This window comes from Cyprinodon tularosa, unplaced genomic scaffold, assembly GCF_016077235.1.
Source record: "Cyprinodon tularosa strain WSP-4 unplaced genomic scaffold, ASM1607723v1 ctg1437, whole genome shotgun sequence".
Lineage (NCBI taxonomy): Eukaryota > Metazoa > Chordata > Actinopteri > Cyprinodontiformes > Cyprinodontidae > Cyprinodon > Cyprinodon tularosa.
Window position 1 is genome coordinate 14,855 of NW_024038262.1, and position 18,616 is coordinate 33,470.

Sequence of the window (18,616 nt, forward strand, 5' to 3'; positions counted from 1 at the left end):
CTCGACTAAGATAATCTTAATGTGAGCTGGACCGAACCTTGTGGGTCCAGTTCTTTGTCCTCAGAGCAGAAAATCAGGAGCTAAAATTCATTTAATGTCCCAAAAGTTCAATACTTCAACTTTTGTTTTATAAAACAGTAGGCTGGGGTGGTTGTTCACTCTATGGTTGATACTCTGCACCACTCCCTCAATAAGTCATAATAAACAGAATCTAGATTATTGATTTATTTTCAATATTCCATCAGTCTATATAGTTTCATTTCTCTGCTTCAGAGTTTTTACGTATATTTTATAGAAACAAACACTAACAATTAAGAAGCTTAAATGTTGAATTTAAAATTTATCAATTATTGTTTTTGTTAACAGCAGATAAACCCAGAGCCACACTGACAGCAGGTCCAACAGTCATACCATTAGGAGGCCATGTGATACTGAGCTGCTCTGTACAGACCTCTGCTGGTTGGAAATACAGATGGTTCAGTCGAACCTCAGACACCTCTGAAGTTCAAATAGGAATAAATAAGAAAGAAAGCAAAAAAATCACTGTGAGACAAGGAGGAATCTACAGGTGTGAAGGAGTGAGAGGAAACCCAGACTTCATCACATATTCAAGCTCTGAGGTCACTGTGGAGATAACCTGTGAGTTTGTTGATGAAAACTATGAGCAACTAAATCTACTAAATCAAATATTTTCATCTTTCTTAGTTTAATCACAATAACCTGTAATCATTAAAATCTGTTTTCCTAATTTAAACTCCATTCTCTGTGTTACAGTATTTATTATGTTTCTTTTTCTTTTGGAAACAGTTTCCAACAAGGTTTTTATGACTCAAAAACCAAACAGCTCTCAGATGTTCAGTGGTGAGACGATCACTCTGACATGTGAGGTCCGGGGAGGAGAAAGCACTGAGTGGACGTATGAATGGAGGAGATCTGGTTCTGTTATACACAGCACACCCAGTAAAGACTGGACTTTTAATGTTTCTGAGTCCAGCAGTGGAAAATACACATGTCAGTGTAGAAGCAGAGATGACTGGTATTCTTCAACAGAGTGGAGTGAATCAATCATCCTGTCAGTATCTGGTAAGTCAGGTTTGTTTTGATCTAAGAGGCTGAAGCCAAACTAAACTAAACAGCTGTTTGCTGCAGGGGGAGGTTGGACAACTGGTCTATGGAACACATTTGACCTTTAATCTGTATTGCTGTTTTGGTAAAAACAGCAATACAGTTTATATCATGTATAAATCATACTATAAAAAATATCTTGTTATTTACATTATATCTGGTTACAGTTGTCACTGATAGAGAACATCAGTCTGGTTGCTTCCATTCAGTTATCAAAAGATTATTTAAAAAAATTAATTATTTGATGTGCTGAAGGGTTACAATGTGTTAAATTTTTTAATATTTTCTTGAACAATAGACAAGTCATATATTGTTATTAAAATATTTGCTCAGTCATCAGCTGATGAGAGACAATATGTAGTTTAGGACTTTATAATGTGTGAATAAAATAACTGAAATATTTTGGATCTTCACAAAGGTAACCTTAAAGGAGTCATAACCTGGTTTTATTGGTTGATAGACCTACATTATATGGAACTTAGGTGGGAACAATCACTATAGAGTGTCGAATCAGGACACTGTAGGGATGTTCAGGTGTTTGCAGTGTTAGGTTTATTCTTTTATACATGATGTGCATTGTTATTTTGTTAGCCAGATTAGACAGAGTAGAAGGCCTTCCTTCACATTGTGAATGTCACTGTGTGTACGGAGGTCATCTAATCAGGACAGCCTTCGTGTCTTTAAGAGTACACAGGATATGGACACATCTTGGGGCCGGTCTGATAGAGGATAGCTATCTGTAACCCTGAAGCATAGAAGCAAGCTGCATGAAGTTCATGACATGGACGCCGTGTCAGTTTCTGATACAGCCAGCTCAACATCAACCAGTGTTGCCAACTCAGCGACTTTGTCGCTATATTTAGCGACTTTTCAGACCCCTCCAGCGACTCTTTTTCAAAAAAGTGACTGGCGACAAATCTAGCGACTTTTCTGGTGTCTGCCGTGGGGCGCCTCCCCCCGTCCCAACCCCGTTCTCCCACTTCCGCAGTAGTCCCTCTCAGCGCTACAGTCAGATACACAGCATGTTTACCCCCAGCGTCCAGACAGCAAATGAACCGCACGCATGCGCCGGGTTTGACGACACAGGTTGATCACTCTGGAGTCAGCTCCCTCAGTTGCTGAACCTGCCATAGAGAGCCTTGACCAACATGACCATGGTCCACTCTTTCTGTGAGCAGGCAAGCACAGCCTGTATGTGTGCAGGGAATTCTTATTAGTTAAAAAAAAAAAAAAACAATAATTACCATTTGCTCACATTGTCTTTGATTCTTTATAGTCTTTTTTTCCCATTTAAATTGTTAATGTAATGTAAAAAAAATGTTCATGTTTTAGCATGATTTTTAAGGTCCTTAGTGGACCACAAGGGAAAAAAAAAAAGTTAAATAAAAAAAAGTTGAAAAAATATATATATATATATAATATGCAAATTAGGCAATGACGTCATTCAGCGACTTCTAGCAACTTATAGCACATCCAATAGCTACTTTCCTTACTGAGGAGTTGGCAACACTGACATCAACATGATGCAACACATAGACCCATGAGCTATAAGAAGCAGGAGATGACCTTGTTCGGGGCTCAAACTTTGCCGGACGCTCGCAGACGTGATTTTTGAGACCACAGCTGTGCAAGCTCCAAGCATTTTTCTCTGTCCTGTAACGACCTGATCTGGAATAAACTCTGTAATTTTTTACTCCTGTTTTTATAGTCCTTTTAATATGGTTTTACCCAGTTTGAGTTAAGAGTAGTAAATAACTTGCTCCTGTCATGATTGGCTTAAGAGACTTAACCCACATGCAGAACACCACTGGAAGCAGAGTGAAGTTTAACAGAGTTTATTGAAAGGCTTCACAGAGAAAACATGAACTGGTTCTGGCCCAGGTCCGGGACTGGAATCACTGATGTCTGCAGAGATGGATAGTTTGATTAGCCAGGCAGTCTGATGGTTTGTCGAGAGAGTTAATTCTGAATATACCCTTGAAGAGGTTCTGACAGATCCTTTGTGAGGGAGGGAACCGCTTGGGTCCAGAGACTGTAGGTTCAGCAGAGAGCTCAGCAGCAGCAGTGTCTAGCTTCTGGCTTGTGAGTTTCAGACCTTGACTTGAGTTTCTAGCTCTCCCTTGAGAGCAGTTGGTGAAGTCCAGACTGAAATTTTCAGGTTTGGCTTCCTAGGGCAGGCAGGCAGGGTTTCAGGCAAAGCTTATCCAGAGCTTCAGACTTCAGTCGGGTTTTCTGTGAGCAAGAAGACAGAGGCAGGTTAGAATCAAGTTTCTCTCTAGAGGCAACTAAGATTCTTTAAGATTAACAGAGGCTCAGGTTTGCTAACCAAACTTGGTCAACACTGCGGCGTTGAAGGAAGGTCTGACTGCTGCTTATGAAGGAGGTCTCCTGATGGGCTGATGATCCTCAGGTGTGCTGAGGGCTCCAGCCCAGGAGACCCAGAGCGCTCTCTGCTGGAGAAAGGTGGTAGATCTCCAGATCCCAACAGTACCCCCCCTCAACGACCACCTCTTGGCGGTCCCGAGGACGTGGACGGGAGGGACTTCTCGTAATCCTCGATGAGAGACGGATTGAGGATAAAAGAGCCAGGAACCCAGGTGCGGTCCTCCGGACCGTAGCCCTCCCAGTCGACGAGGTACTGCCAGCCGCGACCTCGCCGACGGGAGTCCACGATCCGGTGAACTGTGAAGGCCGGATGGCCATCAATGTCCAGGGCTGGTGGAGGGGAGTTGGAAGGTGGGCACAAAGATCTGGAAATGACCGGTTTGGATGCGTAGGATGCCCAGAAGGTGGATGGAGTGTGGTTTTGTTTCTGGCACAGATGGGACAAGCCAGCATGTACTCCTTCACGTCCTTGTGGGTGTCGTGGGTGAGCGGTTAGGGTGTCAGACTTGGATCCCAAAGCTTACCGGTTCGACTCCCGAGTAATTAACCAGCGCTCTCCCCCATCCTCCTCCATGACTGAGGTACCCTGAGCATGGTACCGTCCTGCCACACTGCTCCCTTGGGGTGCCATTGAGGGCTGCCCCCTTGCACGGGTGAGGCATAAATGCAATTTCATGGTGTGCAGTGTTCACTTGTGTGTGCTGTGTCACAATGACAATGGGCCAACAAAAGCGTCTCGTAATGAGTGCGATTGTTCTGCTCACACCAGGATGGGCTGAGAACTTTGCTGCGTGCATCCACTGGATGAGGCGGGATCTAACAGAAGATGGAACATAGGTTTTGTTTGGAGGTCCGTTACCTGGGTCAGGTTCAGAGGCCAGGGCGTTTAATGGCAAGGAGTTTTCTGGTCGGAGTCTGATTGTTGCGACAATACAGCTCCTACACCGGAGTCAGATGCGTCCACTTCTAAGACAAACTGCTTAGAGGGGTCGGGCTGGATCAGGATGGGTGCGCTGGAAAACAGAGTCTTAAGCTTGTTAAAAGCAGTTTCAGCTTCAGGTGTCCAATGAAAAGTCTTCTTCACAGAAGTCAGGGCTGTGAGGGGTAGAGCAGTCTGACTATAATTTGATGAAGCGTCTGTAGAAATTTGCAAACCCCAGAAACCTTTGAAGCTGCTTACGGTTTTCAGGTGTCGGCCAGTCCAGAACTGCCTTTATTTTGTCTTCGGATGGCTTCACCTGCCCGCCCTCGAGCACAAACCCTACAAATGTGACAGATGGTTGGTGAAATTCAAATTTTTCAGCCTTAACAAAGAGTTTGTTTTCCAGCAGTCTCTGAAGGACCAGACGAACATGTTTCTTGTGATCAGAGAGGTTCTTAGAGTAGATCAAAATATCATCAATGTATACGAAAACAAAAACATTCAAAAAGTCTCTGAGGACGTCGTTGACTGAGGCATGGAAACAGGCAGGAGCGTTAGTAAGACCAAAAGGCATGACCAAGTACTCAAATTGGCCTATGGGGGTCTTAAAAGCTGTCTTCCATTCATCTCCTTCCCTTATTCTAAGGAGATGATAGGCGTTTCTTAAATCGAGTTTGGTTAACACTGTCGCACCTTGAACAGGTTCAAAAGCTGATGCCAGTAGTGGTAGGGGATACTTATTTTTGACAGTTATCTGATTCAAACCTCTGTAGTCAATACAGGGTCGGAGGGAACCGTCCTTCTTTCCCACAAAAAATAAACCAGCACCGAGAGGAGATGAAGATGGACGAATAATTCCAGCAGCTAGAGACTCATTGATATATTTCTCCATTGTTTCACATTCTGGTTTGGAGATGTTAAATAGTCTACTGCTGGGGAGGGGGGCTCCTGGTAATAAGTCAATGCCGCAGTCGTATGGTCTGTGAGGTGGAAGAGACGTCGCACTGACCTTACTGAAGACTGGTGCCAGATCATGATACTCGAAGGGAACAGAAGTAAGGTCAGGAGAGTCCATCTCCCCCCTACCTCTAGGGGACTGAATAGCAGGAGCCGCAGAACGAAGACATGACACATGACAGGAAGTAGACCAAGACTCAATATGGCGTTCAGCCCAGTTGATATGGGGGTTGTGATGTTCCAACCACTCAAATCCAAGCACCAGGGGAGAACATGCTGAGGGAAAAACAAAAAATGTTAGGGTCTCACGATGGTTTCCAGTAATAAGAAGCTCTAATGGTTGAGTCTGATGAGTGACTTGGTGTAGCTTTTTTCCATCAATAGCAGAAACTCTGAGAGGCTTTATCAATGGAATAGTCTCAATTCTCAGCTGCTGAACCAGATCTGAATGAATGAGGTTTCTCTAACAACCAGAGTCGATGAAGGCTGACAATGTGAGAGACTGGTTAGAAACAAATAAAGTTGCAGGTAACAATAAATGAGGAGATTTTTCAGTTCTTAAATTGGCCCGTCAGACTCCTCACATGCTCTGACGTACCCTGGCCTTTGAATTAGCCGGGCATGAAGCAATGAAATGGCCAGTCTCACCACAGTACAGACACAGTTTTCCCTTGAATCTTCGTTGTCTTTCTTCAGGCGACAGCCTTGTGTGTCCAATCTGCATGGGTTCGACCTCCGTTTCTTCTGAGGAAGAAAAGTGAGAGATTTGGACAGGAGCTGGAGGTGTTTGATTCTTAGTTCTTGGCCTGGTACTGGGCTCTGGGGATCCAGAAAAAAACAGAAGCATTGTTAAATGCAGGGACAGCAACAGAAAAATTTAGGCTTCTTTGCCTAGAGTTGTTTCTAGTTCGGAGTCTATTATCCAATCTAATGGTTAACCGGATTAGATCCTCCAAACTAGCAGGTTCGTCGATTGTGGCGAGTTCGTCTTTGATGTTATCATTTAAAGCCTTAAAATAAGCACTCTTAAGTGCGCACTCATTCCAGCCTGAGGCTGCGGCTTTAACCCGGAAGTCAATGGAGAACTCTGCCACTGTTAAATTTCCCTGCTTTAAAACTTAGCAAGGCTTGGGAGTCAATAGTTTTGTCTGAGTCTTGGTTGAAAACTTGAGAAAACTCAGATAAAAATTCAGAAAAGGTACATGAAAAGCTGGACTCAGAAGAAAACCTTGCCTCCGCCCATTCAAGAACTCGTCCAGAGAGTTGAGAGAGAATGAAGGAGATTTTCTTCCTATCATTAGGAAAACTGATGGGAGAGTGTTCAAAAAGTAAACGATACTGGAACAAAAATCCCTTACAATCTTTTTGGTTACCAGAAAATCTTTCAGGAGGACTCGGATGGAACTCCGGAAATGACGTGACTGTCTCTGACCTTTGAGGCGGAAGTGGCTCCGGAACAGGAAGTACAGCTGGCACGGCATTAGCATTCCTCATGTAGCCAGCGTATTCCTGTAAAACCTGGTTCTGGTGTTCGATATGAGTGTTTAACTCACGGAGGGTGTGCGCATGTCCTTGGATTTGGGCATCTTGCTCCTCAAGCCTCCTCCGGAGGTGATCTGCTGGGTTTTGTGTTTGGCCGCAGTGTTCTGTCATGATTGGCTTAAGAGACTTAACCCACATGCAGAACACCACTGGAAGCAGAGTAAAAGTTTAACAGAGTTTATTGAAAGGTTTCGCAGAGAAAACATGAACTGGTTCTGGCACAGGTCCGGGACTGGAATCACTGATGACTGCAGAGATGGATAGTTTGATTAGCCAGCCAGTCTGATGGTTTGTCGAGAGAGTTAATTCTGAATATACCTTGAAGAGGTTCTGACAGATCCTTTGTGAGGGAGGGAACCGCTTGGGTCCAGAGACTGTAGGTTCAGCAGAGAGCTCAGCAGCAGCAGCGTCTAGCTTCTGGCTTGTGAGTTTCAGACCTTGACTTGAGTTTCTAGCGCTCTCTTGAGAGCAGTTGGTGAAGTCCAGACTGAAATCTTCAGGTTTGGCTTCCTAGGGCAGGCAGGCAGGGTTTCAGGCAAAGCTCATCCAGAGCTTCAGACTTCAGTCAGGTTTTCTGTGAGTAAGAAGACAGAGGTTGGTTAGAATCAAGTTTTTCTCTAGAGGCAACTAAGATTCTTTAAGATTAACAGAGGCCCAGGTTCGCTAACCAAACTTGGTCAACACTGCGGCGTTGAAGGAAGGTCTGACTGCTGCTTATGAAGGAGGTCTCCTGATGGGCTGATGATCCTCAGGTGTGCTGAGGGCTCCAGCCCAGGAGACCCACAGCGCTCTCTGCTGGAGAAAGGTGGTAGATCTCCAGATCCCAACAGCTCCCAGGAAAAGAACCGGTGAGAAGGCCTCCGGGCCACTACAGCCTTCCTTCCAAGGGGACAAATCCTTCTCATTTTAACAGCAGTAAGTAGAGGCAGACTCCTTTAATCAGGTTTGATTGGTTTATCTGCATAGAATGTTCTGTGGAGGTGTGTGTGTGGTTTGTGAAATAAAAACACACAGTACAAACTCAGAAAATAGAAAATGAAACTCAGACACAAATATCATACTAGTATTCAGCATGCAATGTATAATCAACGCGGATTAGCAGTGCTGCACCATTAAACTCTGAGACTATTGCTAGTTAGCAGCTAACGGCTAATCACTCATTTGTAGCTAACTGTTCACCATAAAATACACAATACAAACAACAGCAAACTACTGCTAAGCTATCAATGTAGGCATAGGGGGTTAACACAAACACAGAGTGTAACACAACATAAACATATTAATTTAGGGATCTAAGGATGCACAAATGGATCATTAAAAGGCTGTCTGCTCTGGACAGAGAGCTATGCATGCGGTGCGTTTAAGAAACTTGGAAAGGTAGGAATTTTCAGGAAGAGAGATTAACTTTTGTACAATTATACTTGTGCAATCTTTCTGAAATGTACCTTAAATTCATTTTTAATTCTTCTTAGGTGAAAAGTAATTTAAATACAGCTCATTTAGATTCCTTTTTACCTCCTTTTTCTTTCTGGTGAGGTACATCCTAGAATTTGACTTGTGTGTACGATGCAGGAGATGGACATTTGATCTCCTATTTGATCTCCTATATCTTATATAAAAATGTATGAACACATAATTTATATGTGGCCTTTGTGTTTTGAAAGAGTAACTTTGGTTCTGGGGGAAATATATCTATTCCAAAGATTATAGATTTAGAAACAACTGTCATGTAAAAAGGTGCAATAATCTAAATTCATTCTCATCAAATGATTCAGGCCATCTGATCATAAGGTGTTAAATTTTAGAATTTGTTAAAATAATCAGATTGTCTGACTCCTTTCAAATCTTCTTTATTCTGTTAATCTTTTAGTTATCTGCAGGAAAATTCACTTTGTGCCCATTTTCAGAGCTTATAAGAACGTTTCTGTCTAAAGAACAACTCCTTGTCTGACACAATGGGAAAATAAGGTGAAGATATAAGCACTTAAAAATGTCTGGAGCAGCCCAGTGTTGGGATTTTATGTTCAATGCCCATCCAGGTTGGATGCCACATTAATGTTGTAGATTTATATTCTATTTAATTCCCAGTCAGCTGAGAATTTATATTTCTGATACTTTAAGATTTTTATTGCCCTCCCTGGTAGGGGTGGTAAATATCTTATTTAATCAGATATTATTTCGGCTGTTACATATTGTTTATGAACCCACGTCCTACTAGCTGTGTGTTAGAACAATAAATGAAAGAGTGACTCGAGCACTCATCATGGTCAAACAGTTAATTCTACACATACATGGAATAAATTCACCACAACTTCTCTTAAAAATATAAGAGTTTATTAACAAAAATCATTCAGCTCCAAGTCAAACGTATTTTAATTTACAGTAACACTCTCAACTAAAACTAGTGAAACTCAACTAAACCAAACTATTATGTACAAAGAGGAAGGGGAGCATGGTTGAAAACCATATTACAGTTTAAAATGTACTTGAGTTTGAAAAAGTTTATCTAGAAGAATTTGGGATATGATCAAATTAGCTTTTCACTAATTTAGGGAAATTGGAATGTTTTCAGACCAATTCACAATGCAGATCCATGAGGTGAATAAAACTGTCATGAGGAGTTTTCCAAAACTGGTCAACACTCCGGCGCCGAAGACAGGTCTGGCTGCTGCTTATGAAGGAGGTCTCCTGATGGGCTGATGATCCTCAGGTGTGCGGGAGGCTCCAGCCCAGGAGACCCACAGCGCCCTCTGCTGGAGACAGGTGGCAGATCTTCAGATCCCAACAGTACTCCCCCCCTCAACGACTGCCTCCTGGCGGTCCAGAGGAAGTGGACGGGAGGGAGTTCCTATAGTCCTCTATGAGGGACGGATCTAGGACGAAGGAACCAGGAACCCAGGTGCGGTCCTCCGGACCGTAGCCCTCCCAGTCGACGAGGTACTGCCAACTGCGACCTCGACGACGGGAGTCCACGATCCGGCGAACGGTGAATGCCGGGTGGCCGTCAATGTCCCGGGCGGGTGGAGGGGAGTCGGATGGAGGGCACAGAGGACTGGTGAGAACAGGCTTTATTTGTGAGACGTGGAAGGTGGGGTGTATACGAAGAGATGATGGCAGGTGCAGGCGGACAGCAGATGGGTTGATGACCTGAGCGATCTTGTACGGGCCAATGAATCTAGGAGAGAGTTTCTTTGACATGGATTTCAATGGGATGTCTCGAGTCGATAGCCATACCTCTTGCCCAGGGGTATAGTTCCGTGCAGGACGACGCTTAGAATCAGCAGTTCTCTTGTTAGAAGCAGAGGTGCAGTTTAGGGCAGTGATGGTTTCGCTCCAAACTCTATGACATCGACAGATGTAATGGTGGATGGACCTGACCGATATCTCTCTCTCGTCTGCAGGGAAAAGTGGTGGTTGGTAACCTATAGAAACCTAAAAGGGAGACAGACCGGTAGCAGCAGATCTTTGGGTGTTATGAGCGTATTCAGCCCATGCCAGAAACTGACTCCAGTCAGTCGGGTTGTTAGACGTAAGGCAATGGAGAGTGGACTCGAGCTCTTGATTCATCCTCTCCATTTGACCGTTGGTCTGAGGGTGATAGCCTGAGGTGAGAGAGATTTTACAATTGAGAGCCGAACAGAAAGCTTTCCAGACCTGAGAGATGAACTGGGGACCTCGATCTGAAAGTATCTCCTGTGGAATGCCGTGAAGACGGAAGACATGTTTTACTAGGAGCTGGGCGGTCTGGAAGGCTGTAGGTAATTTCTTGAGGGGAACCAGATGACAGGCCTTGGAAAATCGGTCAACAATGGTTAAAATGGTAGACATACCCCTGGAGACTGGAAAACCGGTAACAAAATCCACTGCGATGTGGGACCATGGACGAGACGGAACAGGCAGAGGACGTAGCAGCCCGGAAGGTGGTTGGTGAGTTGATTTATTCCTGGCACAGATGGGACAGGCCAGCACGTACTCCTTCACGTCCTTGTGAAGGGACGGCCACCAAAAGCATCGTGTGATGAGGGCGATGGTTCTACTCACACCAGGATGGGCAGAGAATTTGGCTGCGTGCATCCACTGGATGAGATGAGATCTGACAGAGGAAGGGACGTAGGTTCTGTTTGGAGCTCCGTTACCTGGGTCAGGTTCAGAGGCCAAGGCTAGGTTGATGAGATCAGTGATCTCCCAGGAAACGGCTCCAACCGTGCAAGAGGCAGGGAGAACAGGCTCGGGTGTTTCAGGTTGATCAGAGGAGTAGAGACGAGAGAGAGAATCAGGCTTGATGTTTTTAGAACCGGGTCTGTAAGAGATAATTAGGTTGAACCTGGAAAAGAACAGAGACCATCGAGAATTACGTGGGTTGGATCTTTTTGCCGACTGTAAATAAGCCAGGTTTTTGTGATCTGTCCAAACCAAGACAGGATGTTTGGCGCCCTCGAGCCAATGTCTCCACTCTTCCAAGGCTAGCTTGATGGCTAGTAGTTCTCTGACGCCAACATCTTAATTCTGTTCTGCGGGTGAAAGTCTGCGTGAGAAAAAGGCACAAGGGTGAGCCTTTTGGTCTGAATCTGATTGTTGAGATAATACTACTCCTACTCCGTAATCAGATGCATCTACCTCTAATATGAATTGCTTAGAGGGGTCAGGTTGGATCAGGATGGGTGCGCTGGAAAAGAGAGTCTTAAGTTTGTTAAAAACTGCTTCAGCTTCTGGTGTCCATTGAAAAGTCTTCTTAACAGAAGTCAGAGCTGTGAGGCGTAGAGCTGTTTGACTATAGTTTCGGATGAAACGTCTATAGAAATTCGCAAACCCCAAATTTTTCAGCCTTTACGAAGAGTTTGTTTTCTAGCAGTCTCTGAAGGACCAGACAGACGTGTTTCTTGTGATCAGACAGATTTCTTGAGTAGATCAGGATGTCATCAATGTATACAAAAACAAAAACATTCAGGAAGTCTCTGAGGACGTCATTGACTAGAGCTTGGAAACAGGCAGGAGCGTTTGTAAGACCGAAAGGCATGACCAAATATTCAAATTGGCCTATGGGGGTCTTAATTGCTGTTTTCCATTCATCTCCTTCCCTTATTCTAAGGAGATGATATGCGTTTCTTAAGTCGAGTTTGGTGAACACTGTTGCTCCTTGGACAGGTTCAAAAGCTGATGCTAGTAATGGTAAGGGATACTTGTTTTTGACGGTTATCTGATTCAATCCTCTGTAGTCAATACAGGGTCGGAGGGAACCGTCCTTTTTTCCCACAAAGAAGAAACCAGCACCGAGAGGGGATGAGGATGGTCGAAAAATACCAGCAGCAAGTGACTCATTGATGTATTTTTCCATGGTTTCTCCCTCAGGTTAAGAGATATTGAACAGTCTACTGCTGGGGAGGGGAGCTCCTGGTAATAAATCAATGGCGCAGTTGTATGGTCTATGAGGTGGAAGAGACGTCGCACTGACCTTACTGAAGACTGGTGCCAGATCATGATACTCGGTAGGAACAGATGAAAGGTCAGGAGAGTCCATCTCCCCCCTACCTCTAGGGGACTGAATAGCAGGAGCCGCAGAATGAAGACATGAGACATGGCAGGAAGTGGACCAAGACTCAATGTAGCGTTCAGCCCAGTTGATATGGGGGTTGTAACGTTCCAACCACTCGAATCCTAGCACCAGGGAAGAACATGCAGAGGGAAAAACAAAAAATGTTAGGGTCTCACGATGATTTCCAGAGATAAGAAGCTCTAATGGCCGTGTCTGATGAGTGACTTGATGCAGCCTCTTCCCATCAATAGATGAAACTCTGAGAGGCTTTTTCAGCGGAATAGTCTCAATCTTCAGCTGCTGAACAAGACTTGAATCAATGAGGTTTCTCTCACAACCAGAGTCTATAAAAGCTGATAAGGTGAGAGTCTGATCAGAAACAAATAAAGTCGCAGGTAATAGTAAGTGAGGAGATTTTTCAGATCTTAGATGGTCCGTCAGACTCCTCACATCCTTTTGATTTAGCCGGGCATGTAGCAATAAAGTGGCCAGGCTCACCACAATAAAGACACAAGTTCCCTTTGAATCTCCGTTGTCTTTCTTCATGGGAAAGCCTTGTATGCCCAATCTACATGGGTTCGACCTCAGCTCCTTCTGTGGACGAGGAGAAAAAGTGAGTGGCATGAATAGGAGCAGGAGACGATTGATTCTTAATCCTTGGTCTGGTACTGGGCTCAGGGTATCCAAAAAAAACAGAAGTGCTGTTAGATGCAGGAGCAGCGACAGAAAAATTTAGGCTTCTTTGCCTAGAACTATTTCTAGTTCGGAGTCTGCTATCCAACCGGATGGTTAAAGGAATAGTACACCCAAAATATGATTAGCCTTCATTTTCTACTCACCCCCATGCTGAACAACACTCTGGAGTACTTTTTTGATATCTCAAATGCATCTGGAGATCTGGGAGGCTTCTTGCTGTCTGCTGACATTCAAATAATGGAGGTCTATGGTGCCCGAGACAGAAAGGTCCATAAAAGTCCACAAAAAACGTGTCAATATTCCTCCATACTGCTCGTCCAATGTATTCCAAGTGTCCTGAGTGGGTAGCATCCAAAATTTACTCAAAACAAAGTCATTTAGAATGTTTTTAGAGCATAAACAGTAGTGTATAGGATTTCCTGAAAGCGTGCACCTGCGCGTTCACGACGCTACGGAAGCCGGCAGACCAAACCAGATGAAAGTGCGCATTCAGCGTCTGCTCTGCCAATAATGCAAGCGTAGAAGAAGAAATGTGCTGTTTACCTGTGCAAAGAAAGAAACAACGAAAGAAAAATGTCTGAGGACTTCAGTGTTGAGTAAGAGCATGAGTTCTTTGCTGAGCTGAATGCGCACTCATCTGGTTTGGTCTGCCGCGGTTTCCGTAGCGTCGTGAACGCGCTTTCAGGAAATCCTATACACTACTGTTTATGCTCTAAAAACATTCTAAATGACTTCGTTTCGAGTAAATTCTGGATGCTACACACTCAGGACACTTGGACGAGCAGTATGGAGGAATATTGAAACGTTTTTTGTGGACTTTTATGGACCTTTCTGCCTCGGGCACTGGGCACCTCCATTATTTGAATGTCAGCAGACAGCAAGAAGCCTCCCAGATCTCCAGATGCATTTGAGATATCAAAAAAGTACTCCAGAGTGTTGTTCAGCATGGGGGTGAGTAGAAAATGAAGGCTAATCATGTTTTGGGTGTACTATTCCTTTAATCTGATTAGATCCTCCAAACTAGCTGGTTCGTCAATTGTGGCGAGTTCATCCTTGATGTTTTCATTTAAAGCCTTAAAATAGGCACTTTTAAGTGCACACTCATTCCAGCCTGAGGCTGCGGCTTTAATCCGGAAGTCAATGGAGAACTCCGCCACCATCTTATTTCCCTGCTTTAAACTAAGCAAGTCTCGGGAGTCAATAGTTTTGTCTGAATCTTGATTAAAAACCTGAGAAAATTCAGTTATGAATTCAGAAAAGGTACATGAAAAACTGGATTCAGAGGGAAATCTAGCCACCGCCCATTCAAGAGCTCGGCCAGTGAGTTGAGAAAGAATAAAGGCAATTTTCTTCTTATCATTGGAAAAACTGGCGGGTGAGTGTTCAAAAATTAAACGACACTGGAACAAAAATCCCTTACATTTACTTTGAGTACCTGAAAATCTTTCAGGGAGGCACGGACGGAATTCCGGAAGTGACGTGACTGACTCTGACCTTTGAGGCGGAAGGGGCTCCGGAACCAGAAGTTGGACAGGCGCTGCGTTAGCGTCCTTCACATAGCCTGCTAACTCCTGTAAAGTTTGAGTCTGATGTTTCAAACGTGTGTGAAACTCACTGAAGGTTCGTTCGTGTTCTCAGAGCTGCTTGGCGTTATCTCCTATCAGCCTCCAGAGGTGAAATGCTGAGTTAATCTGTTGGCCGGAGTATTCTGTCATGAGGGGTTTTCCAAAACTGGTCAACACTCCGGCGCCGAAGACAGGTCTGGCTGCTGCTTATGTAGGAGGTCTCCTGATGGGCTGATGATCCTCAGGTGTGCGGGAGGCTCCAGCCCAGGAGACCCACAGCGCTCTCTGCTGGAGAAAGGTGGCAGATCTCCAGATCCCAACAAAAACATTATTTGGCCAAATAATGTTTTATTAAATTATTTGCTTGATCAAGAACCAATAACCTTTAATCAAATGATTATTCATCCTCTGGCTAGCAGCGAATAGACATCAGGATTCCACTAAATGACTCTTGTTCATACTTGGTAATCAAAACGTAATGAACATATGAGGAACACATGAACACTTATGTTATATCAGTGTTTAAAGCCTTAGAGAAATAAAGCTTGCCCAAGCTTCAACAACAGCTCAACGCATATTACTGTAGCATAGCATGCAGTCCATCCTGTTAGCTTTGTCTTTACTCATCAGAGATCGTACAGCTGTTTTTCACCAAAACTGTATTTCCTTCTCTGGTCATCATGTCAAGATGAAATATGGACACTGGTTCCCAATGTCCAAAAACCATGATCATGGCACAATACCAGTCTTCCCTATATATTTTAACCCTAAACTGAGAATAAATCTTATAGAATCTCTTAATTGTGAACAAGCTTTTTCCCAATTACCCAGAAACTTAAACTGCTGAATAGAAAACAAAGCAAGCTTACAAAGAGATGTCCTGTTATGAGCTTGAAAACTATTTCTCTCCATACAATTTAAATTTTTTTATCTTTTTGCTGCTTTGTCAGACATTTTTGTCATTTTAAAACAATTGCTTCATTTCTGAAGAATTAAATCTTTGTCAGGCAACCTGATCTCAAATATATAATATAAAATTTTGTTTTTAAAACTCTAATAACAGTTTGTCTCATTTGGCATTAACAACTAACATCATTTGTTTGTCTATTATTGTTGCTATACTTTTACTTTTTGATTCAAAGTTAGGATGTTTATGAAGATGTTATGAAGATTTAATTCTATGTTTTTGCTTAAAGTCATTTATTTGAATATTTTCATTGGATCTGATGATACAATCATTAAATTCTTTGTAATGTTTTATTTCCAGGAGCAGCATCCAGCCCTTATAACCCTCTATTTCCTGTGCTGCTGATTGTGGGATCAGTTAGTGGAATCATTATAATTATCCTCCTGGCCTTGCTGTGGCGCTCTAGACACCCCAATGGTGAAATCTTTATCATCTCATGTCATGTTAAATTGCTTCTTAGTTTAAATACTTCAGTATATAGTTAATGGATTTAATTTGAATTTGAAGTAAATCAATTTAACGTTGATGATGTGAATGTTTATTTTTTATGTCCCACAGATCGATGCTGCATCAGGTCAGTATGAAATACATTTTCTCTCATCTTGAACTTTTACTCTTAATCTTTTTATTAATCTGTAAATTTATTTCAAACTAATATTTTCAGGTTATTCCGGTCAGGAAGCAGCAATCAGAGCTCCAGCACCAATCAAGAAATGAATCAGATGGAAACTAATGTTTACATCTCTTTGCAACACGGTTGGTCTCAGAATAACATCAGTATTATTTTCTTCAACTCTTCCTTTATTATGACTCTGTTTCAGAAAAAATAAATTTCTTTCAAGCTTCAAACAGTAAAATCAGTGCTGCTTTTGTCTGATAAACACCAAATAACACCAGAGTAAAAGGATTTAAAAACCTGGGGTCCGTTTCCCAAAGCAGGTTTACTGAAAACTAAGTTTTCTGAACCTGAAAACAGGGAAACTCTGACTTTTCCGTTTCACAAAGAGATTTTCCTCAACCTCTGTTTCAGTCACCATAGTAACATTCTCCCCAGAGCTAACCTGGTCACTAGCAAGTTTTCTTCAGTAAACTCAGAGATTCCTTTGCCTCTACTCTCCCTACAGCCGATCACGCTGTTTTATTTTATGATTTGGTCTGATTTTTGACGTAGTTTTGTGCATAAAAAAAAATATATATATATCATTCACTAGGTCAGTTACACACATTAGGTTTTAAAAACAAACCTTGCATGTCCGTTTGACGAGGATCTTATTAAAGCATATTCTGCACTTTTTCACAGAGAATTAAATATTTATAGGGAGAGGATTCTAAAACTCAGTTGACGAGCATTGTTTGGTTTATTTAATATCCTTTTATCTTATTTAGTTAAACTTACAGAAATACTGAAATTATTTTCAGATTACACATAAATTGATTCATTAATTCTGCGGGGGGGGGGGGAGGAATTACTTTAGGGTTAGGATTAGGATTGACTCGATGATAACCGAATGAGCCTACTGGCACAATCTGAGGCATTCTATGTGACTGATAACCTCTAATAACGACCATTTATTGGGATGATAACATCCGAAGTGCAGCTGCAAACAACCACTTAGTATTTAATGTGTAGATAAAAAAGACTGAATCAACATGAGGAGGAACGCAGGAGATTATCCACAGGTTCTATATATTAGAACAACGTTTATAGACTTCTTTTTCACCTGCTGCCAGAAGATTTCACCTAAATAGATACATTGATCTACTGCCATTCAAGAAATAACCCAGTAATTTTACTGCATTAACAAGAGGCCTGGCAAGTTAATTTGATTTTTACTAGTTTTACTGAATTCCTGATGTCTGAAAAAACAAATTTTCTTTGTCTAAATGACCATTTCAAACAAAATAACATTCCCCATCTAGAATAAACATTTTTGAGGTCTATAAATTCATTTCAGATTTTTATAGTCCAAATGTGAGAAGTGAGTGGATGGATGGATGGATGGATGGATGGATGGATGGATGGATGGATGGATGGATGGATGGATGGATGGATGGATGGATGGATGGATGGATGGATGGATGGATGGATGGATGGATGGAAGATAGATAGAGAGATAGATAGACAGACAGACAGACAGACAGACAGACAGACAGACAGATAGATAGATAGATAGATAGATAGATAGATAGATAGATAGATAGATAGATAGATAGATAGAATAACCCAAACACACAGCATTTCAGAATTAGACATCCCCAGTTATTAATGTCATAAACTCACCAGATCTGAACGCCCTATTAAAAAACTTCACACCCATGAATAGAGGTAATGCTGCCTGATGATATTTACACTGCATCAGATACCATTCCTCCATGTTAAGCAGGGAGAACACTATATGATGGGGTTTATAGGCCTGTCAGCGTTCCCCCCTGATGTCATTTACGTTGAGTTGTAATAAATGCAAAACTCTCTGCAGGTTCTTGTCTTTGTCGTCCGCTCTATTCAACTGGCTTTGGAAACACACAGCGAGAAGGTGGGGGCTGGGTGGTGAGGGTTACGGGGGCGAGAAACGCAAAAGTAACACAATAGTTACTTTTACTAGTAACTAGTTACTTTTATTGTGGAGTAACTCAGCTATTAACTCAGTTACTTTTTGGGAGAAGTAACTTGTAACTTTAACTAATTACTTTTTCAAAGTAACGTGCCCAACACTGTTCCCAATATAATAATTGAACTTTGGTGACATTTACCTCTGCATTTAACCCATGCCCTTGGGGAGCAGTTGGCTGCCATCATGGGGCGCCCAGGGAGCAGTGTGGGGTTAAGGGTCTTGCTCAGAGAGCCAGAGTAGCAGTATGTGGGAGTGGGGCTCAAACTCCGAACCTCAGGATTCCAAGCACAATGCTCTAACCTCTAGGCCGCC

The 18,616-nt window shown here is 42.8% G+C and overlaps 1 protein-coding gene across 1 annotated transcript in view; it reads left to right on the plus strand.

Moving 5' to 3' along the window:
• The first annotated feature begins 824 nt into the window (after positions 1-824).
• The window catches only part of LOC119779189 (B-cell receptor CD22-like), a 43,708-nt gene continuing 25,916 nt past the window's right edge, over positions 825-18,616 (plus strand). The window contains exons 1-4 of the mRNA XM_038278747.1: positions 825-1,083; positions 15,993-16,109; positions 16,251-16,266; positions 16,357-16,448. Coding sequence (XP_038134675.1) covers positions 825-1,083; positions 15,993-16,109; positions 16,251-16,266; positions 16,357-16,448 — 484 coding nt within the window. The remainder of the gene's footprint in view (positions 1,084-15,992; positions 16,110-16,250; positions 16,267-16,356; positions 16,449-18,616) is intronic.